Source organism: Manis pentadactyla, chromosome 1, assembly GCF_030020395.1.
Source record: "Manis pentadactyla isolate mManPen7 chromosome 1, mManPen7.hap1, whole genome shotgun sequence".
NCBI lineage: Eukaryota > Metazoa > Chordata > Mammalia > Pholidota > Manidae > Manis > Manis pentadactyla.
The window spans coordinates 135,023,667-135,049,868 of NC_080019.1; the positions used below are offsets into that span (position 1 = coordinate 135,023,667).

General features: G+C 36.3%; 2 protein-coding genes across 3 annotated transcripts in view; one reads left to right on the top strand and one right to left on the bottom strand.

The window, feature by feature from the left end:
- Positions 1–4,740, top strand: part of TMPRSS15 (transmembrane serine protease 15) — a 128,660-nt gene extending 123,920 nt beyond the window's left edge. The window contains exon 25 of the mRNA XM_036881556.2: positions 4,395–4,740. Coding sequence (XP_036737451.2) covers positions 4,395–4,625 — 231 coding nt within the window. The 3' untranslated portion in view covers positions 4,626–4,740. The remainder of the gene's footprint in view (positions 1–4,394) is intronic.
- Positions 4,741–6,203: 1,463 nt separating this feature from the next.
- On the bottom strand, positions 6,204–25,891 carry CHODL (chondrolectin). 2 transcript variants are annotated; one of them, XM_036881558.2, is made up of 7 exons: positions 25,413–25,891; positions 16,870–17,179; positions 16,579–16,736; positions 12,671–12,757; positions 10,711–10,813; positions 8,874–8,952; positions 6,204–7,598 (listed from the first exon to the last, which is right to left on the bottom strand). In XM_036881558.2, the coding sequence occupies exons 1-7, from the start codon at positions 25,489–25,491 to the stop codon at positions 7,596–7,598; spliced, it is 819 nt and encodes a 272-aa protein (XP_036737453.1). In that variant the 5' UTR covers positions 25,492–25,891; the 3' UTR covers positions 6,204–7,595. The 2 variants fall into 2 exon arrangements, with proteins under 2 accessions (XP_036737453.1, XP_036737452.1); XM_036881557.2 differs by lacking the exon at positions 8,874–8,952 and having other exon boundaries at positions 6,207–7,598; positions 25,413–25,882.
- Positions 25,892–26,202: the final 311 nt, after the last annotated feature.

Here is a 26,202-nt window from a genome sequence, read left to right on the forward strand (position 1 = left end):
ACTGAGTTTTCATGTTTATCTGCGGCCTGTTTGCATAGTATTCCTGGGTGAATGTTAGCATTAGAAACAAAGCTAATTTTTAAGAACAAGGGTTACAAATCAGATGTTTTTAGAAACTAGGCATAAAATATGAATGTGTGAAATAGCTGAGTAAAATACGCAGCAGCCTGCCTGTTGTTGACCTGGAGAGTGCACAACTTAGCTAAAAGCATCATTTTCAACTTTCCATTCTTTAAAAGCTTTATAAAATTTAAAACAAAAGCAGGTCTGAGAGCCAGTTTGGTCTACTGGCCTCCAATCATCAACTCTGATTTTGAGAATGGTGCAGGCATGGAATGATGTGAAATAATTTCTGGATGAAAACCAACCTGGATAGGTTGGCTTAGAGCCACTTTACAATCACTTGCCAGGAAGGTAAAGAAAGAACTCACTCAACAGCCTGAAATAATCCTCAATTGGGAGCACCTATACTAGAATTTTCATATTATCTTTTATTCTTCATTTTAGAAATGTAATAATTTGAACTCACTGAGTGTCAATACTGCAATGTATTTGTAGGATCAGTAGCTTTTGAGCTGGGTGATCATCAGAGCAAACTACTACCCACGAACTACCCTCATGGAAGACAAAAACTTCTTACTCCAGACATAATGTAGCCATCTATCAGCTCCATGAAAATCACATACACTCAGCAAATAGAAAGCAAATTCTGCTAGATTAGAATTATTATTAATTTTTAATTGTAGGATTGAATAGTCATGATGAGCATGGATTCTCTGCTCAGATTACTTTTATCTGACCCTGGTTTAACACTTATTGCTCAGACTTCGGGCAAGTAACTTTAGGTTTCATTGAGAGGCTTAATGAGATAACAAACAAGAAATTTAAGTAAGCACTCAACCATATTAACAATTTTATTACAAGACGTTGTAAAAAAATTTCTAGCATGTTTTCTATACTTGAAAATTAATAAACTATTAATGCATTAATATCTACTGGATTAGATTAAACCTACTAGCTGTACTGAACAACACATGAATAATTTTAAAATGCACATGTAGTAATTTATACCATGGGAAAATGGTTTCACTTTGTAAAAGTGTAAACAACTTGTTTGATATATTAACACATATGTCATAATAATTTGACTTGATACAACACTTTTTTGACACTTAAGCAAATGTATCTGTGTATGTATCCTCTTGTTAAGTCAATGTCTCAAGTCATGTTAAACTTTCTGCTTAGTTTTACATTTATTCTGCTTTGATGAACACTTTCCAATTCAAGACAAATAGGATAGCTTTCTTCTTGTTTAAAATTTATCTGTAGATCTTACACTTTCCTTTTAAGATGAAACATGTATTAAAGGTAAGATATATTGCCACTTAGAGGGAGATTTATAGAATTATTGTTCAAGAGGGAAATCAGCTGTACAACTTCAATTACAGTTAATGGGAGTGTGTGGCAGACGCTTCATACACGAGGTAGGAAATATGACTGCTGATACTATTGATGGTAGGGATACATTAAGCCAGTAACTCATGCCAGATGTCTGAAATCTTCTATTTTGGCTCTAAGTTCTAGAGAGTCTAAGTATGTTATTCGTTAGCAAGTAAGAAAGCTCCCATGCAGGGCAATATCTTGTGTGATATATTGTTATCATGATTGAGTAATCAAATAGTCTAAAGAGTCACATGATTTTCTTTGTTCGACTTTAATACCATGATATTTAAGAGGATTAACTGATTAAATAAGAATGCATTACTTAAAATTATGAATCTGTAATTATTGATACAGCACCTGAATAAGTTCCTCGAAGCATCAGTGTTTCCAGTAGTGGCAAAGAACTCACCTTATTAGTCATTCACGTGGTCTTGAGGATCTTCTGGCTTACCAAAGGCTTGTGTCAGAAGGCAGTTGTCTGGATTTTTTAAGGCTCCACAAGTGGCTATAGAAAGCCCTCTCTCTATAAAACAAAGTGAATGACACAAAGAGCAAACCCACTGTGCTAACACTCACAGACTTACACTATACCAGTGGTTTCCAAAGCGTGGCCTCCAATCCAGCAGATCAGCATGCCTGAGACTTCTTATAGATGCAAATTCTTAGGCCCTATCACAGACCCGCTGAATCAGAAACTCTAAAGATGGGGTCCAGCACTGTGTTTCAGCATGCCTCCCATGATTCTCGGGCATACTAAGGTTTCAGAACCACTACTCTATGGTTATTAACCTTTATATTCAGATACTCAAGGTAGTGAATTTTTTCTTTACAAATACAGCATCTAAATAGACACATATTTTCGTGTAATGTTTTGGACACTAGATCTTATTTTTGAAGTATTTACCCACCTCTGAGATCATGGAAGAAGGCAATACATTCATTTAACAAATCAGAAAATTAAGACAAGGAGAAGTTGCATGAACTGAAATGGTGTGGTTAGATGATAAGTGACGGAACCAGACGGAGGTCTCCCATGCACACAGACCTCCCAGCTGCTGGGCTTCAAGCTTGCTGGTGTGTTCTTTGAAATACTGTAACTGACACAATATGTATTGAGTAGTTAAAAAGCTTTGTTCATGTAATCAATGCCTGGAGTCTATTGTCTATTGAAAATTTCAAATTATTTTAGACAATGTGAAGAAAACAAAATGACTCCTTCTAAAAACATCCAAACAGCTGAGGTTTATTTCTAATAATTTCTAAATCACTTATACCTTTGAGCCTGTATCTATTTTCAGCTTGGATTGATACTGTCCCATAAATATTTCTGAATACATATTATGGACTAAGGGCTTAGGACAAAGAAATAAAAATCACAGTCCCACTTTCAAACAGTCTGGACAAATTTGTTACATCTATAATAGAGGTAAACTGTGGTATTCAAAAGAGAAAAGGTGCTTTTATAGACCACATTTTTTTCCCTTTAAATATAGGTCCCAAAGATAATAAAGAATCAGCAAAAAGTCTCTCAGGGTATTTTTTAACACAAACTTGGTTTGAAATATTCTATTGTACCAGTGACTGATTTATTTATTTATCCTTCCCTCCCTCCCTCCCTCCCTTTCTTCCTCTCCCTTCCTCTCTCCCTCCCTTCCTGCTTTTTTTTTCTTTTTTTCTTTCCTTCCTTCCTGCCTTTTCTTTCTTGTTTTGAGTATAATTGATGTACACTATCCTATGAGTTTGCAGAGCATATCAGAGTGATTGAATATTTTTATACATTAAAAAATGATTCCTACAATAAGTCTAGTTACCATCTGTCACTAGACAGTTATTAAATATTGTTGTTATTAAATATTATTTAATATGTATTAGTTATTGTAATATTGACTATGTTCCCTATGCTATATTTATCATCCCCATCACTTTATTTTATGACTTGAAGTTTGTACCGCTTTATCCCCTTCACCGATTTCACCCATGCTCCAACTCCTCCCCACTCTGGTAATTAAGTTTGTTCTCCATATCTATGAGTCTCCGTTTTGTTCTGCTTGTTCATTTGTTATATACTCCACATCTAAGTGAAATCATATGGTATTTGCCTTTCTGTCTCACTTGTTTCACTTAGCATAATGCCCAGCAGGTCCATTATTACACTGGTGATTTCATCCAAAGTACACAAAGTTTTAAATTCCTTCACAAATATAAAAAATTAATTTAAAAATTTTGCACAATTAATGTGAGAAAATATCTCTCAATTCTGTTATTAATAATGGTATTACATGTTTGCATTATGTTCATTTGTATTACATATGAATAAATCATGTACAAATAAAATTTATGTAATTATACTAGGAACTGTTATAATTTTTTAAAACTTAAAAACATTTTTGATCAATATTAATATCTCAAAACATGTGCCTATCACTAGAAATCATATCATAGATGTGCCTATTTCAGTTGAATTATTTTTTCAAATCTGATTGTCTAATGCCAAAAAGTTAATGCTACTCAACTGAACTAAAATAACTTTATGTGTGAGTTTTTAGTTTTTCTAAAGCACATAATGTGGAATGACTGTCTCCCACAAAGCCTTTCATAATACTTAAAATGCATCTTTTAATATATATTTTGGTTAAGATGCTTCTCAATAGTTGTGCCTTAGAGAATTTCTTAGTACCCATAAAATGTCCTAATTAATGTTAGGAAATTCTTGCTATAAAAGTGCATAAAAAACTACAAGTAAATTAATTTTAGTTGTCATAGTTTCTCGGGGTCCTTACTGAACAGCAAAAGGTTCTAATTCTTGACCTAGAGTGATGGTATGAATATATACAGATGATTTGCAATTGAACCATACTTTTTTATTTTTTAATTTATTTGCTAAAAACAATTTTACATATTTATATCAACTGACCACACATCTCAATTTTTTTTTGCAATTTACTCTTTAGGGGGATTCAGGAGGACCGTTAATGTGCCAGGAAAACAACAGGTGGTTCCTGGCTGGAGTGACATCATATGGGCACCAGTGTGCACGGCCTAACCGTCCAGGAGTGTATGCCCGGGTCCTGAGGTTCACAGAATGGATACAAAGTTTTCTACATAAGAGTGTTCCAAACATGAAAATCAGGCAGTTTTCCCCATTCTACTCTAAGGAGCAAGGAAATAGAGAGTTCTGTTAAAAAAAAAAGTTTCTAAAAGCCTTATTCTTATCTAAGCCACTGAAATGCTGGGGGTAAAAAGAACAAAAAATATGTATCTTTACAATACAAACTAACTTTAATACATTTTGATTTTATTGTGAACAGTTACTCTTTCACAAATATCATCTCTTTCTTAATGAGTAGTTTTATCATATTCTCTTATTTAAAGGAATGTAACTTTAAAGCATATACTATATACTTAATAAAGTTTTAGCAAAATTAGTAAAAGAAGTGAAATTGCTCTGTGCCAAGTATGTTATTCTTTGAAAAAAACTACTGCAAATTATCTGGTTCCATCTGAGATGCTGTTGTTAGAATCTCAGCCATTTTCCTGCTTTTCCCTCCAAATGCACTTCTGATTCATCTGGAACATGTCCTTAATATTGTCCCCACTCATAAAAGAGATGTACTGTAAGTTCCTGTCACAGACCTGGACCAAACTGACTTCACAGTCCTCTCAAATAAGTTAATTAAACAGCAACTAAGTACAAGTCTATATATCACCCTTGCATCAAAGTAAAAGGTAATTAACCAAAATTGTCGTTCTTTTATTGGATCACTTTTTTAACTGGGTTATTCACACTGTTTGTCCATTTTTCCCAAGCTAGCATTTTTCAAGTTTTGAAAAAGTAATCAGACATATCTAAGAAATGCAACCATTACAAATTTTTTTTTTCTGATCTTTGTGTGTTATAGTGGATGTTTCAACATGTGCAAAACTTCCTTAGAAGCAGCTGGATTGCCCATTAGAAGGCCAAAAATGTGGAATAAATGAATTGGCTTCACTGCTTTAATCTCTTGGATCATTTCCAGAGTAAGAACAAAGTTCAAATTAGCCTACCACACAAAATCTATTGATTTATTTAGAAACACAAAATTCGTACCTCCCGCAAACACACACACACACATAACCCTTAGGGCCATCTCACTGCCATTCTCAAAGAAGAGGGAAGTTGACTGTCCCACTCCTGTACCTACGGGTTCAGTAACTGATACCCCAAGAGTTATCCAGGCCTGCATCAAGATAAAAGGCAAAACCAAAGTCCTTCCCAGCGCTTTGCCTCTCCAGCTTTGTAGCTGTGGGAGTCATGGGTGGCACAGAAACAGGGAAAGCACAGTCTCCCCTCCAGCCAGTCCTGACTAAAGAAGAAACACATGGTGGGAGCTTGGAGGGAAGAGGTAGATCCCGGCAGCTGGTCTCTCATTCTACCCAGAAAGAGCAGTAGCCAAGAAAAGAAAGAGGAGGGCTAACTGTGGGCAGATCTAAGCTTAGAACACAGCTGCCCATGCCCCCATCTGCAAGCAGCTGCGGAGGGGCCAGTGCCCACTAAGTCTGATTTGCCTCTTAGTTTTGCCAACCACCTCTAGTTGTGAATCGCCTTCATGAAAGCTGTTTATTATCTAACTTAAAAGGATCGACAGGGAAAAAAGATGAGGTTTAAATGCTATATAATCACAACTTCCATTCCTCCCACATATAAACAGTAATTTGTTTTCATCTGCATGCATTGATGTAAACATAACTGTATTTTGTACACTTAAGAGATTTATACAATGCCCATGACCATTCTTCAGAAACAAGAACTTTTTATTTGGTTAAAAGGAGCACAGGGACATTTGAAGACCAGATAGTTACAACTTTCTTAAGAAGGAGCCACAAGCAAACTAGAAGGCAAGAGGAGGCCCAATTTACCCTCTCAGCCAAACTCTCAACACCAACATGTGATCACGGACACCAGGCAGCTCATTTCCACACTGATTCCTAGTTTCTTTCCATTCTGAACTGTGAGTGTGCTGTGCTTACCTCCACACCGGTAGTGACCACTCTCCTGGTCCCAACTCCAGGACTCCTTTATATGCTGCTAATAGAGGCTAAACAGAGCTAGGAAAAACCTTAAGCAAACTCCACAGCTACCTGAATCCCAGACCCCAAACAAGCATCTTTGTTTTGTGGACAAGGAAGGGAGCAAGCTGATTCCAAAACCCTCAGAGAGCAACTGGTGGTTATATAGGCAACATGTGAAGACATAGGATTTATACTGTGTATACCACTATTTTTGTTCGAGATGGAGTGTATTATTGTTTATACAGCTATTAACAAAGTTATTACAAAATCTGTTGAATTTAAAACTAAAAATAATTATAAGGCACATGTCTTGCACAATTGAAATTAGACAATTCTTGCCTCTAAGTAAAATATTTGAGTAGATTTACACCACAGTTATTGAAATAGCTTCTAATTTCTGAAGAGATTGCCTAAACATTGTCTGAAAGCAGGGAAACTGAAAGATGAACCATTTCTAGAATAGAAACTTTTCTATGGTACTACATTTATGTGTTTATGAATTCAGGTGACAACAGTAATAAATTTCTTTAAGCAAAACAGCATGTATTGAAAAAATGAAACCCCATAAAAATAAATATTAGAAGAGTCCATTGTTATCAAACACTTATGTAAAGGTAAAATATGTTTGCACACTGTAAATGTCAATACCATTTACATTACATTAGCTAGATTACAACTTATGAGAGGTGAAAGAAACAGAAATAACTGCTTCAACACACACGCTTCTCTGGTGTGTGGACTGTAATGTCATCTGCGGGGCCCATTCCATTTACTTGAAGTCCGGGCGCATCCTTTAGCAAAATAAGCATGTCTCACTCCATTATTAGCACAGCATGTTTTGTGAATGAAATAATAAACATATAAAAATTATTTTAATATTTGCCTCAAGGGGGAGCTTACAGTTCACCTTGCAGATCCTTTGAGATTTCAAGCCATTCCAAGCGAATGCTCTGGTGCCATTCCTTATGCAGATCCCGAATATAAAACTCGATTTCTTTTCTGGAGCCAAGTCAATGAATCATTATACTTCCATGCCACTCTCTTTTCTGGTGCTTTTTGAAATCCACAATGTGGACTGGTTTGGGCTAGTTTTTGTTCTTCCTTTACTGAAAAACAGAAGAGTAAACCCAGTGTCTGAGACTTCTTAGCAAATAGGTATGTCTTGGTCCAAAGGGGGCTATCTCAGACCTTATAATAAGATAGTCCTTCTTCTCTCACCAGCATATTTTTGCATTCCTATAAAAAAATTTGATATTATTCCAGTATATGAAGATAGAAAACAGTTCATGTGAACTAATAATGGAAAAAATAAAAAATCTTTCTTTGACCCTTCATAGTTCAGAATTCAGACTCACACACACACAAAGGTATCTGACACAATATCAAAAAATTTCATTGTAATCACCAAAAAATCTTCATTTTATTTGATCGTTGATTTTTGAAATTTTGGTTTTGGGAAGTTTTTATATTCAAATATGCTGTCTTTGATGCCAAATCATCAAAACAGTGCTTTTGTCCTCAGCATAAGGACCTTCCTAACCCTTCCTCCCTCAGTCTTCCTGTCCTATGGTTAAGTCACTGAATCCCTGCTTCAGTCTCTGAAACTAATGTAGTTCAAAGCAGATTAAGGCCTTGATAATTTAGGAGTATCTGAGTTCCTCTAGATCTGAGATTGAACTTCACTCTTGCCAGATGTAAAATTCAGCAGCCTTTCTGACCTGTGCCCTGGCTGTGCTCTCCGCTAACTCTCCCTGATACGGCCACTTCTCAGGCTCCTGCAAAAGTGCCTGTTCCTATGTGTGCCCAAGTCATCCTCTACCAGGCCACTTACCAAGATCTGGATTCCTTTCGGGCTGTCTTCCTGAGAATGAGCCTGGATCACTAGCCACTTCCTGCCCCTGTGTATTGTGTTCTGCACTTGCTTCCTCCCAGCAGCAGCTGCCCCAGCCCCATGGGCAAGCCTTCTACCCCCTTCCCTCCATCTGCCAGACATCGCAGAACAACTTCAAAGAAAGAAAAGAACTCTTCCTGAACAAGTCTGAGCAATACAATTTTATAATATTACTTGATTTCAATTTAGCTGTGACTTTGACATCAATAAAAATATTATGTCCAAATTATATTATTTGGATATTTGCATCCAAATAAGTAAGATCAACACGTCCTTATCTGTGATGTCACCTAATGTGAACAGAAAACACATCTTTTTTCTGAAATGTACAAAAAACACTATTTTTTTAAACAGTAGAAGAAACAAAAAGTGGTTAAGTTATTAATGTAGTTTTTGTGTAGCATTAGTATTTTAAGAGTTACTACTAGTTAAGGAAACAAGAGTTGTTATTTTGAACATGACATGGAATGATAGAAACCAGCATGTGTACCAGATTGGAATTTAAATTTTCTGCAAGGCACTCAGATGATAATGGAGTTGAGTCTTTGATGCAGTTTCTCCTTGCTCTCCTGGAAGAAAGGAAAAGGGGAGGATCTAAGAAAGAATGAATCAAGCACTACAGCTAATTCCGGCATCTGGAGGCACTCTATTTTCATTTATTTCTCACTCTGAGAATTTCAAACAAGTGAAAACTCCATAGATCTTCAAGGTGTAAAAATCTGGGAGATTTTGGAATGAATACAATCTCTACAAAAATATACTATTTGGAGAAGGAAAATGAAGTTTAGAGAAAACTCAGTTACTGGTGCATTAGTAATTCTTATTTTAGAAATGAGAATGTCTACATAATAATTTTCAAATTATTTTTTCAAGCTGATATATCATCTACAGCTCTCAACAGTTTGGCTGGGTTAAGGGGGGATTTATATCAAATCCTTCCTCTACTTCACTGCTTTTCACAACGATAAATCACATTTCCATCTACCATCTTAGGAGTTAAGAGAAGAAAGTAGATATTTACTATTGGCTTTATTCTGTACAAAATATTGAAAAACAATTTTAACTGTGTTTTGTATATATATTGGCAAGACAAGAGGACACAAAGTATAGTATAAATTTGCCAGGCTTTATTTATCATTATTCAAAATGTTTTAAACAGCCAGTAAATCACAGGTTGGAGCCTTTAAAGTTTATGTGAACCATTTAGAGTTTACATTTATTTAATTTTTTTTCTCTGGGGCATATTTTACTTAGTGGATTCTTTAGGGTTTATTTTAGGAAAAGATGAAGATGAAATAAACTCAAAAGAGAAAAATGACTTCACTGTGGGACCTTCCTTGATAGAGGCATTCTCTTGAACAGTTTTTATTTAAAACACTCTGACAAAGATGTCTAGTTTATTCTAGCAAATATACTCTTAGTTAAATCCAAGACCTTTTCCTTTTTCCTTTGAAACATATTTATATTTCATATATTAATTTTTAATTTAATTGACAAATTGACACACATGGAAAAATTCTGACTCTAACTCAAGGGTATGGGTAAATAAGTTTTCATGAAACAATACTTTCAAGAATCTTGCTGTTGGTTTTATCATTTTATTTCAATATTCCTACTTAATAAGTGACCAATTTTTACTACTGTACTTTGCTATACTCAAAAGATCCTTTTGAAATAAAACAGAAGCCTATGACTTGACATTTGGGAAGGTACTACAAAGTTCACCTATAAAAATCAAGTCTTGCCTGCAACTTGAGATCAAAATGGAAAGGTTTAGTATTAATTCCTAAATGTAATAAACAAAAGACAGTATAGTATAGTTGCACATGTTCTAAGTTTACAAGTATTCAAATTTTTTATTGATATATAGTCTTATTGTAGTTCCAAGTATACGACACAGTGGTTCGACAGTTACCCATATTATTAAATACTCACTCCCACTAGTATAGCTATTATCTGTCAACATAGAAAGATGTTGCAGTCATTAGCTGTATTCTCCACAAGCATTCAATTTTCAGACCACCACGCACATAAACGATGAGAACCAAGGCAAATTACATAACCTATCCAAGCCACCATCTTCTCAACTGAAAAATATAAATAGGAGGGTACCTACTTCACGTGGCTTATAAGGATTAAATGAGATAATTCATAAATTCCAGCATTAAGGTCTATCTTACTAGTATATATTGGATTTGTACTGACAGAGATGAGAGGCAAACTTCTTTAGGGCAAATTAAAAATGTAATTTTCTACTAATATTTTTAAAGATTTCTGAAAACCTATTTAAAACTTTCAAGTTGTCTCTACATATATGAATTATTTACCTTTTATGAAGCATCTGAAAACAGCAAGTTCCAAAAGCAACCAGTATCAGTAAGAGCAGTGGGATCGTTGGTATAACAACATAAATTAGATTGGGAATTATGCCTACAAAAGCAAAACAGTCTTAGTGTAAACAGACAGTTGAGGAAGGATTCTAACACCAAAGTTATATACAAATTTTCCAAAAATTTAAGGTAAAATATAATTATTATCAATAAATAGATTCCATGCAAGGTTCTTCCCAAAATACTGAATAATCTAATGACATAATCTATTCATGTCTGGTAAAATTTGAAAGCAAATCCATACATCATTGGTTGCACACTCCAATCCAATGTCCACATTTGCAAAAGTATTATTAAATCTACATTTCAGATTTAGGGCTAGTCTCATAATATATTAATAATCTTAGCAATGTCACTTCATTAATCCTGCTCAGTTAATATTCAGAGAAACAAGAACTGCTTATTCAAGAATAGTCATCATCAAAATAACCAATTCATTGGGTATGTAATTATCCTAACCACTAAGCTCAGTGCCATGATGATTATGCAAGACTCTCTGGGATTAATCCAAAATATACAAATATTAACTGATGATACAGTCATAACCCAGAGACACAAGACTCCACAAGTATAAAGACATGATTTTAATGAAATTATAAAATGAATCAGTTTTTAATCCTGTCCCGTCACAGTTGATAATGTTAGATATTGTTGGTAAAATAGAAAACTGCTGCCCTGAAGACCCATACACCTTAAAATGATTTTATTAAACATTTTTCCAATGTCATAAAAGGGCATATAGTCCTAATGTAATTATATACTTAAAAGCTTTAATTAGGTTATGTTCTAAACGGTTTTAAAATCAGGCAACTGAAAAGCAAAAAGCACTAATGTTTAATTTCATGTCCACATAAGAAAAGCAAACTTAGAAACTATGCATTTAGCTAGCAAGTAAAATGCTGTCATTATTATTAATTTAAATAATACTGGCCAAATTGGACCAGACTTAGATCAAACTATCAATTAAACTGCACATCACTTTCTGTATTAGCAGAAGAAGCTATACTAGCTGAGGTCCAGTAATGGGGTATTTTGGGGATAATTTGTTGTGCCTTTGCCTACTCTTAAGCCTCCAATAGGTGACTTCAAGCATTTTAAGGATTCAGGAAATACTTCCTTTCCCTTTCAAACTACCACCATGATCCTATATATATTATAGTAAAGAAAAAAAAGTATTTCCTACTCTTTCATGGATTTTGGATCACCTGTGGAAAGATTTTAAGACTGAGTTTTTGGCTCAGTCTTCACAAAGCAACCAGGATAATTTCTGTTCAGTTGTTTCAGGGCTACACTAAAACCAGCGCCTCACTGATTCTAAGAGCAGTTGCTGACTAACATGTATTGGGATTTCCTTGTTTCTTTTGCAGAAGGCAGTGCTGGAGGAGCTGAGGGAGAGCTCGCTGTATGCATTCTTTCCATCTGCTGTTCTCTGATGGCACTTTGATTGCTTGAAAATCGGCCAAGATGGGAGTATATACACCATGGGAATCTTCAAAGGCTACCAATCAGGTTTTATTTTGTACCCACCCTCCCCCAGCAAACCCTAACATCTCCCCAAGCATCTCTATCTGCAGGCCCCCGATTGTGCCAATTACATTCTAACACCTGCACACCTTGGGGAAGGGCCCATGTGGATCCAGTTTTTAATGTGGATTACTTAGTTTAGTCCTAGACACATCTACATCAAGTGAAAAACTGGAAGACTCAAATAAGATCTCCTATTCCAAAACTAGCTTAGTCTTTTCTTCTAACCTAGTTTGAAGACAAATTTCCACAGGCCCACACTTAGTTCACCACATCACCAGGCAACAAGAACAGTTGGGATCAACATGAAGCAGAACTTAAAATTACAGTTTCTGCTCTTGATAGAGGAGTTAAAGACATGTGAACTAATTACCTGCTTCAGTAACAACCACATTTTGATGGGTGTCCCCGGGTTGATTTGTAAAATAAGTCTTTTCTGCAGGAGCTGTTGGATGAATCTCTGTAAATAGTAAGTACAGCCATAATATTTAATGTTAAGAAAAGAAATACAAACAGATGAATATATGTTTATTTTGATTTATAAATATAAACATCATTTGATTTCCAAACAATTTATAGCTAAAAATTTTATTTTGAATGTATTTTCACATGAACTTATCTAACTATACAGCCAATTTAATTATCTTTGACTAAAGAACCCACTTGGTAAATCTTTGCAACGTGGATATACTTGGTGACTCCTGTAACCCAAACCACATTTGTACAACGCGTGCCTACACTGATGACAGCATGTCAGGGGCCCTAACGCCAAGGCAGATGAACATCAGCTCGGTGAACATCAGTGAGAATGGGTGAGCATGAGAAGTGAGACATTTAAGTGCCAATGGAAGACAAGCAGAGATGATTTCTTTACTAATATCTAGGTAATATTTAGGTTTCTCCTCACAATAATATCAGCAGGTAACTGTATATGCATTGCATCTGGAATTGACAATTCAAATAATAATGCCGTAAAGCACATTTCTGTCCTATACAAACAATGTCATCCTTAGTTTTGCTTTCTAATCTATATATAGTGTCTATGTTTTCAAAAATAATAATAAATTAAGGCTCGCAAGTCATTTCTTTCCCTGATTTTATGAGATGAAATCTCTTCAACTGCCATGCAACTCATTTAAAAAAATGTTGAAATTTCTTACCATGATCTGGTCCTGCGGTGTCACATAATTTTTTTTTTAGGGTACTATTTGTAAAATGCTCAGTGAAAGTACACTGAATTAATAAGAAAACACTCTCTAAACTTGTTTCCATTTGTTCCAAATATACAATTGTCTACTTTTGTCAAGTGATGGAAAGGTAAAAATACATGCAGTATTTTATATTAGTTTTAGAATGTTAAATCATTTTTCATGTAATGTTTGCTACTCTAATTTGGTGACATAGTCTCTCTTCATTGGAAGCTTAATCATACACCATCCTATAGTAATATTTAGTATTATTGTACATATATTTGACACTATAATGGCCTCCTCTAGGTTTGAGATACAATCCTACTCTACATTCATTCTTCTACAGAATTCAGACACTCTTTGCTTGTTGGTGTTCAACTGGAGTATGCTGATCAAATAATACAGATATTATGCAATCTATTAACATATAACTGTTTTATAAGTAATCTTAATAAAGTTTAAATTAAATTTAAACTTTAAATGTAATTGCTTACATAACATTTAGAAACATAATCACATATGTACTTGTGCTCCTCATACATAAAAATAAGAGTGCATAATGCAATTTTAATAAATATGAAAATAAGATTCAGAAGTCTCCCAATAAAAATGTCTTTGGATAACATCGGTAGACCCAAAGCATAGATATGCAACTCACAGAATGACAAAAGATGGTGAAGAAGGCAGTGAGAAACTCAGTAGTGAATCACTCAGTTTCTGCATAGTGAGGTGAACATCAGTGATATCTTACCACTTCAAATATCACTAGTCATGCTATTAATTGTTATGTAGAAGCAGAGACTAAATTCAAATTACACAGTATCTCTGGTACAGATAGAGAGTAAAGTTCAAAATAATTAGCGTTATAATTTAGAAATCTTAAAAAGTCCCAGTTTAATCCCCAACCATCACACCACTAAAAAGCTAACCACTCACCACTAAAAATGTACTGCCTATATAAGCAAGGAATTTAATCAAGCCAACATCCTTCAAATATAAGACACTAACCTCAAGGAAAGGTGGCTAAAAAGAAAATAGAGATGAAAATATTTAAAGTAAAATAAAGAACAAAAATTCTAAGTACATCAGTAAGACCAATTGTAATACTGCGTATGCTTCAAAACAATAAATACATAAAAGAATCTTATTCACAAAGTACAGTCAGTCTTTGAACAATGCAGGTTTGAACTGTGCAGGTCCACTTATACATGGATTTTTTTTCAATAAATGTATAGCATCTGTAATTGCACATAAAACTGCAAATTACATGAAGTGGTAATGGAAAAGGGAAAATGTAGGAGAGATCAGACCTGCAACCTTGCTGTTATTAGCACCATGCTCTAACCAACTGAGCAACCAGCCACTATTTGGACTAAAGATAAATTTCTGGATTTGAGAGGGGCCCAGGGCTGGTCGGACAACTCAGAGGAAGGAGGCAGGAAACCTTTGCCTCTTCAAAGTGCACCCCTTCCAGCCCAGGCCTGATCCACGTGCAGGCAGGTGTCAACCTTGGCAGGAACCAGTAGAGCAGCTAAGTCACCTTCTGCCTGCTCTCTTTTCTCTGTTGGACCCTACAAACCTCCCATTCCTTTTCCACCTATCTATTCTTTGTTGCATATGAAGTCAATTGACCCATTTTATATATAGCAGGCTATTAGTATTTAAGTTTTGGGGAACTCAAAATTTACACATGGATTTTCAACTGAGTTGATTTTGAGAGCATCCTGAATAATGTGTAAATAGGCATACAAAATAAAATAAAATAAGCAAATGTATAAAGGATCGAATAGTTCACCTAAAAGGCTCAAAGAAAGGAGAGGACAATATTGTATTAAGAATACTCTACTTAGAACAACACACTGTGTTTCACATAATAGTCTCAAGTACATTGTGTTGCAAATTTAAAATAACAGAGAATTACAAATTTTTATTTTTCCAAGAACAAAATAAACACAAAGAACAAAAGACCATAAGAGATTTAGCTTTGCAAAGGTTTCTAGGATGGTAGTGATGGATTTAGCAGCCAAGAAGTTTAAAGAACAAACTCACCAGGGGTACAGAAAGTCGGCTAATATACTCAAGAGCAAGATAAATATAAGAGAAGGGTAAATCTAATCCAAATAATCCCTTGTGCTTTAGAGTCTTATGAGAAGAGGAATCATATCATTTCAGGAGAATGATGGAAATTCCAGTACTTGACTATAATTGCCTTCTGTGAACAAGTTATGAGGTCAAGCAGACAGTGCCTCTGAAGAGTAAAAATGACACTTTTTTTACCAAGGAGGAGAGAAACATAAAAATCTCAAAGCCTAAATATCTAATGTGACTTTACTGAATGATTAAAAAAATTGGTTCACACAGTTTTGATTAGTCTCTCTTTGGTAAAATATCAGTTTAGTTGAACTATCCTATTCAAATAACTCAAATTGGCTATTTCAACAGGAAACCACATTAGTGAAGCTCAGGTCAGTGCAATCCTCACAGCACGAAGTTGGAGACTTCAAACAAAAGCTACCTAAGGAGGCATACTCCAAAGAATGAGGATCATGGGAAGAACGTGGCACATGCCCCTACTTTGTGGTCTCTATGGCTCTGTGAGCTACTACCAGTCTGACTTCCACTGAGGAGCATGCACCAAGTATTGTGCCATGAAACAATGGGCTAAATGTCCTAGGAGAAAGGTGCCTTGTTCCCTTAAACTCACCAGATAGATAATCATCTAAAGAGCTGCTGTTCATATGCATATGTGTAGCTTATATCTACTTCACACACATTAAACTAAAGTTTTAAAATATTTTAAAATACTTATTACGCACAAAATCTGTTTACAAAAACATAGTTTAACCTTAATATTAGACCTGTAATTTTCTCTTAAAGAAACATCTCCAGATGTTCCTAGTTACTCCCTTCTATTTTACCCACTGGGCATTTACAATATGCAGTGTACTTTAGTACTCTGAGTGATACAAGCTGCAAAAGAATTCTGTATTTCATGGCAAAAAACAAAAGCAGCCAAAGATAGAGAAGCTTAAAGGTAAAAATGTAAGCAAACATGCACAAAACCTGCTTACCGACTTACAATACCTCCTACCTGGTTCATATTTGCAGATGTAATTGTGCTTCATGTTGCACCTGTCATCATTCCACTGGTAAAGGTAGGGGCCTCCAAGGCCTGGATTGGCCGTTGGTTGATGATACATCACAACACACTTTTCACTTCCACAGGAAGGTTCATCAGTATACCAGTTTCTGGAAAGACAGAACAGGAACACTCTAAGTGATATCACCCATTCTACTCTCACATCCTCTACTGGTAACAGAAGTCTCTCTTCACCATTTCACTCCCCCAGACAAGATTCAGTTCCTCAGGACGTCCACTCACCGGTACTGGGAACTGCTTCCATCAGACCACTGGTAGAGATCTGGGCAAGTGCCGGCTGTTTGCCCCTCTCCATTTCTCCAAAGGCCTATCCAGAAGTCACCATCAGAAATCCCTGTTCCTGGTTTTGTTAGATTTTGCAACATGCTTTCTATTAGCTTCTGTTCTGCTTCATTCTCAAGGCTGAGAAGGGCTCCCCCCTCACTCTCACAAGCCAGGCGTGCCTCCTGAAAGCTCACTCGGCTGGACAGTTCGTGGAAGTAGGCCATCTTGTAGCAGGGATGCTTGAAGTCAGCAAAACACACCTTTTGGCCTGAAAAACAGATGCCTGGGTATTAATTATACAAACTATATTTGCAATGCTATTCTGAATTACGACTAAAGAACCAATCAAAACATCTTCTCCCATTGAATCATTGGTTCAATTTATTTTCTAGATTATTACTTTGAATTTATGAAAGCAGATTGATTTGCTAGTAAATTTTACACATAGTACTTCAAGGAAAGTTTTTGATTTTGTTATTTTTATTTTATTTTTTAAAATCTATTTCAAGGAATTGTTAAGGGAAGCCATAATTTTTCTGGCTTAGATTTTATGCACTGGTTCCCACAGCAAGTAAAAGTAGCTAAAGAAATTTGTGGTATATATAGTGAAGGGAGCTAAAAGGTCAAAAGCATGAAGCAGCATAATTCATAAAGGAATTTAGTAATTAAAAACAAGTGAATAAAAGCAATTTACATAAGGTATCATGAAAAAAGATGAAAGGTGACAAATTTAAGGTGTAAACATTTGGTTTTATTGTAAATGAGAGCAAATACATTAAAACTGGAAGTGAATGAAGGTAATTCTAGTAATAAACAATTTATTAATAAAATACTGTATTAGAAGTGACAGGAGAGACTTCTAGAATAGTCTCTAGAGTAATTTTTGAAAAAAATTCTCATTACCAGTTTTCTGGATATTTTCTGGTTTTATAGGACATATTGTGTGTGAGCTCTAATCCCTCAGCCAATGTCGTCTTCCTTTTTATACAATCATAATCCCCAAATAAAATTTCCCAAATTTGAACTTAGAAAATCAAGTCCTTAAAACAAACAAAGGAATACATTTTAAATGTGGAGAAACAAATGATGGCTTAGGGAATAGTGGTAACAAATACATCATGAAATAAAGAAGCTAGTAAAATCTCATCAATTCCTAATTATTGTCAATTTCTGATAATTTGGATAGATTATCAGCATAAACTGAAATTTGGCTAAACATGTCTTTCAAAGACAGCTGAATGAGTAGCTAAAAACAACATATTAAGTGATAAATATGTCTTGAGAACAAATTGTTTTTCAGCCTTAGAAGCTCCATTTTCATATTAAACATATATTAAATAAAAATTACTTCTTCTAATTTTACATAAAAAATGCTCTATTAGGCTAACTGAAATTAATTCCTCTATGAGTGAAAAAGCAGCAACACTGCATTTCTTTTAAACCTTCCCTGATTCAGAATTTCATTAAATTGAAGTCGAATTCATTTAAATTTACCTTTCCCTTAATCTTAACTATTGGTGGTTTTGTTGCATATTTCTCTAGGAATGAAGCCTAAGGCCAACAAAATGTCCAGAATCTGTGAATTAATAGATTATTCAGAATTTGGAAGGGAAATTTTAAATGTAATTTTTATTTATACTTGTATTTTTTAAGTTTTATACAACACTAATACAGCCCTGTTTAAAATTAGAGCACTAATTTTAACCACCTATTTGATATTTATAAATGATTTTAAGTCATTTTATATATACATATAATAATTTGTTTAAGATATTAACCAGAAACACAAATGAAGCTTAAAATAATTCTTGAGACCGCTTAACAGAGTATCACTCCTTTATCAAACTTCATTGTTGTGATATCACTAATTTACTTCTGCTCTAACAGCATCTGTGAAGACTTAAATTTGTAAGAAAACAGAAGTTTCATTAAAAAAAACCTCTCATACTTGAATTTCATATATCTCTACATATTGAGCAGAATGATTTTTCCTAATTACTTAGTGATGTAGCTGCAAATATGGATGATCATATCAGCCCTTAACAAAGAACATACATAGCAGGGCTATTACAGCGTATAAGATTTAGCTAACTCCACCAGCCTGGAAGTGCTCTTGTTCTACTGTTTACACCTTGACCTTTTTACCACCATACATGTCTGCCAAAATTATAGTCTCCAGAATGGTCATGCTATTTTGTTTTGTTTTTCATTAGCTTCTTTGGTTCACCTCTGATCTCTGCTGTCAACTTGAAAAACTGCCACTGATCCCTCTCTATCACCATTTCTTATCTCCGACCTGCTGCTCATTGCCTCCACTATTTTCTTAGTCTATCTCTGATTTCAGTTTAGATTTGGTCTTGGGAAACAAACTCCAGTATCTAATATACAATTATGTCAAATTATTTTATGCTAAGAAATTAAGGCATAGCTTTATTGCTTTCTTAAAATTCATCTGCACAAATGTTATTCTTGTTGGGATTAAAGGTGCTTTTTACTATGTATTTAATTTTGCAGCCCATCAAGAAAATCTGTCAGTAGTGGAGGGCTGGGAGTGTTACTGAACTTAAATACTGGTTAAAAAATAAAGCCCTGAAGCTTTGTACTCTTAATTACAGTACATCACACTGAGCCAACACTGGTACCACATCCGTTCTCCCTCAGAACCAGCAATTAATGACCCATGATGACACTCAGAGGCAGGAGAGAACAGAAATCAGCAGAAGGCCATTAACCTCACAACAGTGTTTGAGTGATAAGCATTCGATATCTTGACACAAGCTGAGAACAGCCAACTAATGAAACAATTGCAGCAATGCAAGCAAGACAGCCAGTTTCTGCCTCAGGAACTGTGAACTGGACCTTGGAGTGACACATTGAATAAAATGAACAAACTCATAGACTTGCCCTAACTAATTTTTAATGAAAAACCACACATTAGTATGAATGACCACAGGAAAATGGAATTAAAGAGACTTCAAGAAGATAAATCATTCTGAAATAAATAATCCTTGAGAGATGATCATGGAAGTCCAACAGTTGATTCTAATTCAATTTTGATATTTTAAAAATTTCTTATAGTTTATTATTAGGTTTCGTGATGAATTTCACTGTTTAAAATGGTTGTTCCTGGTACTATTCTAACAATGCCATTGAGCCCAGTGACATGTACACATTATGTTAAAAGCTAGTTCTGTTTCCATTTTAATCTTCAACATCTTTTACATATTTCTGTCTCAAAATATATCTTAATTGCATTCCCTTGAGTTTTCAGTTTGTTCAGTTTTTTACTCCAAGAACTCTCAACTGGATTTGATCCCACCACTTTTGAAATATTAAACTTGCCCAATGAGATTGTTTTGCAAGATGTTCAAAAAGAAGCCAAATTAAAAACAAAAGCAGATTAGCCGGAAGTTCTTATGAGTAAAAATTATTTAGGTAACAGAACCAGCAAACATTTAGAGGATGCCTAGGTATGATTTATACGCTAAAAGTCTCTGCTCATTATCTTTGATACATTAAAAAACAAATGCAACACAGTTGTTCATAGTGTGTATACAAAAATGATGATGAGAATTAACTCATTGATAAAATTAAGGTACCACTTTGAATGAAGTGCATAAGGGAACTTTAAGTATCATGTGGAAAATTCTAACACCACTATGTTAGTCTGTAGAGAAATAATACTAATAAAGGAAAAAACCTAAGTCAGGGACTATATTTAAAATAATTAGCCACTAATACTCCATAGGCCCTAGACAACAGCCAGCCTTGGCACTCTCTGTGACAGACACTGTCTCTGGTTGTGGGTGATGGAGTGGTCTGGGGTCCTGGGTGAGGAGGTGGGGACTGCACTATTACGATTGGGCAGGAATCTATTTTCTTACATTGATAAACATTTTATATTGGGTCATTTTATGGATGGTGGTGGTGGCAGCTGCACCTATCCCTCCAGCTGGGAAATACCACAAGCTTTCTGAGAAGGGGAGAAGACTCGCTTTTAAAAATTCTAATATTTATAATCAAGAGCTAAATCACCAATGGTAAACCAAGTAACTGTGTGACCTAAAAGTTCAAGTATTCAATTAAAAAAAAAGAAAACTGCTGTGAAATCCCAGAGCTACACTTCCACTGTGGGTGTCCTGGGGACACCACTTCAACTTTCCTGGACTTAGATTTCTTCCCTAAAAAGTCAGAGTGGTTAGGAATCTTAAAGAAATGATGGTAACAATATTAGCCTGACATTTATCAATAGTTTAGCATGCAGACCTCACTGCAAGCACAATCCATGATTTAGGTGAATTAGGAGAAGATGATCTGGTGATAGAGCCTGTTTAGCTAGAAAGAGTTGTGTTTTCCTTTGGGTGACCTCAGCTCCAGGCCCAGGGCTTCGCTGAGTCCTACTCACAGCTTCTGGGAATGCGCCTCCGTCCAGGACACACTCTGTGCAACTGTGTTCAACAGTTTAACCGGCCCATGACCCTGTGATTTAAGTGCTTTCATTCCATTTTGAAAATGAGGTGGGGGGCAGGGTATGGAAAAGTTAAATAATTTACCAGATTCACACAGCTCGTAGGTGGCAAAATCTGGGTTCAGAACTATGCTGCCTGGCTCTACAGTTCATGCATTTACCCGGCTTTCTATGCTGCTCCATGGAGGTCTCAAAGGTAATATTTTTCTAAGCTGAAAGATTTCAGGAACAAATGGATTGATGAATAGATAGATTATTCATGTTTTCTAAGTTATGATTATTAGCACTAATTAGTTGTTGATTACTAGGTGGCTAATATAACAAGGGGTTGTACACTGAGAGGTGGTTTCCAAGTGTATTGTAGTTTTTATATTACTGGACATGTATATATGGAATATTGAAACATCCATGTCAGATTTTCACACCATATACGTCCTTAATGATTTTTTTATATAGCCCTTTGATTTCCCAAATAAAACATATAAGGCCCAAACTAAATTTTTCCCAATTACAAGGAGTAAAACTTCAGTCAAGCTGTCAGGCCCTGTTAGATCAGGGGTAATATGGAACAACAGTAAAAAGAAACATTCTTGCCTGGCAGTTGTGTCCTATCATCCACCTGTATGCAAAGTAATCAGCACAGAAGGCAGTTGTAAAAAGTGGAAATTGTTAGTGAGACATGGGCTGGATTTCCACTTTGGATTCCTTTCTATAACACTGCCTCTTTTCTAATGTTAATGTAACAGATACTGTCATCCTCTGGAAAAAGAGTTATAAAACAAAACCATAAAATGATTAAAAACAGCAGTTAAGGAGTAATGGCTATGACAAACGTATAGATTGTTAAATGACTAGTAATAAGATTAATTTGTTCATTTTTGCCCAAGAGGAGATACTTAAAGTAATTGCATCTTTGAAAATTGCACTGTCATCACTTTATGCTTTTGATGATGTCATGGAATAGTACATAGGCTGGGATATGCTCAGCAGATGTTTTTTTTTTTTTGTATCTCCCATGCTATTATATTAACCTATACACTACTGGCCACCACCCATGAAATTGCAATACTGTGTGGCATCTGCATGATAAAAAGATGTGTCTCCTAAATAAGATGTCAATTTTAATAAGTTCAAATTAATCTATATTAAAGTGTTCTGCAGAAATTTGGAGGTACCATCAAATACACTTAGTGCCATTTTATAGCATAGACAGGTTGGGGATCACTGATGTGTATGCTAAAAAGAAATATAAAGTAAAACTAAAGAAACCATCACTTTAAAATATTTCAAATGTTTAAGAATATCCACATGCTCTTCAAACATATCCCTCCATCTTAGAGACCTGAATTTTGAACTCGTCTTTTTCACATGTATCCATATCCCATATGTAAAGTTCTCTTATCTTTGTCCTAAAAAATATGTCATTTCCTACCACTTTAGAAAATTAAGGGATTGCAGCCCCTATAGATATTCTCTACACATCTGTGTTCAGCAACAAATCAGTACTAGTCTGAAATCCAAAAAGTAGATCCCAACTTAGAATAACAAATTCACTAAATACTCTTCATTATACTCATGGTTATAAATTTTCATTGCATATTCATGCATCAAAATAGCATGGCCCACTAACTTCTAAAATACTTTGCTATTAATGCTAGATGCTACTAATCTTACAGAGTGGATTATGATAATGAAATTGTTTAAAATATTATATCTTATTAAAATGTTTTAACTTTATTTATAAATAATGCCCTCAACTTTAAAAAGGGTTATACACTTAAAAGAATTGGAAAGTACCTTATTGAATATTCTGCAGTACTAAAATGGGAAGAATTTCTATAAAGGATTATTTTGTGAGTTCCTGTCTTTTCCTGAAGCAATTATTTTGGCATACTGCACAGAGATTATAAATAGTGGTACTGATATTTATTAAATGGAAAATATATTCAACATATTGTAAGGATGTTCCTAGGAATGGCCCCAAAGAGCTTGTTTCAGTTGACAGACACTTGAGTGGATTTTGGTAAATGGTTCCTGTGGCATGAAAAAGTTGGTGTGCTGTTCAAAACTTAACCTTGACCAGGCAGACATTACAAAATGTTAGGCCATTACAGCTAAAATACAGATTTTAAAATATTAGTTTTCAAAGGAGAAAATCACAAGTCAATTTATAATAGCTAAATTTCAATGTGAATTTTTATGGCCAGAGACAATTAAATTATTCATATTCATAAGAAAACGTAACTAAGCAATTATTTTATTATCAAGTACACATCATCATTTATACTAAATCAAATAGATCATGTTCAGTTAATTAGAAATTTTCCAGATGTCACCTACAAGATGCCTATAAAGACTTAATAGGAAACACAGCAAAAGGTTTGCAACTATGCAATAAAAAAACACAAAATAAACTTTTATCAACAATTTTTTTAAGTTCTGTTTTTATATGTATGTTTTTTTCTCCCTTGTAAAGTTTAAGGCATATAAACAAGAATATGCCAAAGGATAATATTTAAGTAAATGAAGTGTTTTTGTGTTTAAAAAACATCTTAGGCTCATAGCCTGGTCTCTGCTGTTCATTCATTTGCTAGAATAATTTTGATAAACACAAAAGCAGTAAGGTATATAATTCACACATTCAGATGGGTCTACATTGTGAACTTTTTCTTCAAAACTACATTAGGAAGGAATCTAATATTTTGGCTTCTGTCACAGCCTTAGTTGATACTACAAAGTTTTCATTTTACAGAGAAATTTTCTCCAAAAATAAAATAGGCACCATGCCTTTCCAAATGACATTTCACAATGTATTTAATTCCAATGTCTCTAGAGGGCCAAAAAATTAGTGGAGAGTGATGGATAACAAGACATTTAAGAATTATATTCTGAAGATGTGGAACATCACATACTGCTCAGGGGAAGATCAGTAACAATTAAGCTTAATATGCCAGTTTCTAAAGGTCTGGCTTCACTACTGATTAAGGTGCTGTCATCTGTCACCTATCTCTACCTCTTGTGACACCTCTGATACAGATGCACCAAATGTGAAAAGGAATTCATGCTTTCTAAATTTAAAAACTTTCCACACTTCAAACACATGCCCACATACATTCAACACATATGTACTGCAGCACTTTAATTAGCATTGCAAGAGATCTCAATAAGGGTAGCTATGTTCGATTAAGACCCTGTTCGTTCATCCTAGGCTTTCAAGAATGTTTGATTCTAAAGATATCATACCCAAAAATAGTGGAGGGTGAATGCCATAGAAATTGCTCAACAATAGGATAGTGAAAGTCCAAGGAAATGAAAAAGCATAGTGAACGCTGGGAAGCTTGCCAATTCTGATCCATTTCCCTGGCATTGACTCAACCCACCTAATTGAACACCTACTGAGCGCACTAACCTTTAGTCATCACCACGTACACCACAGCCCCCCTCGAGCTGACCTCATTTCCTGAGAAGTCCCCAACCTGGAATTGGTTATGCAAAGGTCCACGCACAATGCCCCCTCTCCCCGTTCTTTATCAACCCTCCTGAGAACAAAGGCTGCGTGCCCAGGGGTAGGTGAGCCACCCACAGAAGACAGGTCTGGTAAAAACGGAGCGGGGATTTAAGCCGCGCCAGGCCATCAGGGGGTGGCATTTCTGCAGTGGCTTTTCTCTCTTTGGGTTCCTTCTGCCTCCGCGGTACCGCAGCGCTTTTGCAGGTGCTGACCCTGCCCTGTGGCCAACTCTTTTACAAAGTGGAACTCACTCCTGGAAAACACTGTACTGCTCATGATGAAGTGGAGCTCGCTTCGCAGTTAGTGAACTTCAGGAAAAAAAAAAAAGTAAACTCTTCTGGTTGTGTGTTTTCGGGGGCCGGGGGGGAAGCGGAACATAATCCATTTCCTCCCGCCTCTTCCGCGCCCCTTACCGCGCGCAGGTTTCCAAGCCCCGGAAGAGCCTCCAGCCCCGAACCGGCGCCCCGCCCTAGGCCGCGCGCCCCACGCTCCCCTCTCCGGGCCGGTCCTCCGGCTCCGACTCACCGCTGACCACCCGGCGGCTGAGGACCCCGTGGCCGCAGAGCAGCGCGGCGCCCAGCAGCAGCGAGACCACGCGACTCATCGCGACACGGCGACAGCAGCGGGTGTTGCGTGGAGCGAAAGCGACCTCTGCCCGCCGCACAGCCGGGGCTCTAACCCCTGGTCCTCCCCGCCGGGCGCTACTCCCGCCGCCCGAGCCCGGCCGCCTGGCCCCCTGCGCGCATCGCCTCGGGCCGGGCCTGGCGCCAGGTGCGCTCGTGCCGCGCGCGGTGTGCTGGGCTAGAGCGCACAGCCCGGCGGGTGCGCGGTGAGGCAGCGGAAGTTGGGGGGTTCCGTGTTTGTCCCCGAGGGGAAGCCGGAGCCGCGACTGGATCCCACCGGCCCCCTCCGCGCCTCTCGTCGGCCTCTGGTTGGTGAGGGGCTCAGCCTGTGCCTGGGTCGCGGCGCTCTCAGCTGCAGCAGCTCTGCGCTGGAGGCGCCGGCTTATATATCCACTCCTCGAGATTCCAGCCCCTCGCTAGTAATAATTTTTAACTACTTCGTCTCTCCTCCCATGCGGAGCATCCTAGCCCCTCCCCTAAAAACTGGAGCCACTTTGAAAACAGTCCAGTCAGCAGCCCCACCTTCTCCCCTCCGCTCCTCCCAGTCCCCCTTTCCATTCGCCAACAGACCCGATACTCAATTGTGTAAAACGTGGCAGCTTTGCTATTAAACTCTGGCAAAGTTGGATCCGTTTGGTTTTCTCAAAGATTAATGTACACGGAGATGCCAAGCTGTGAAGCCTTTCTTTTTT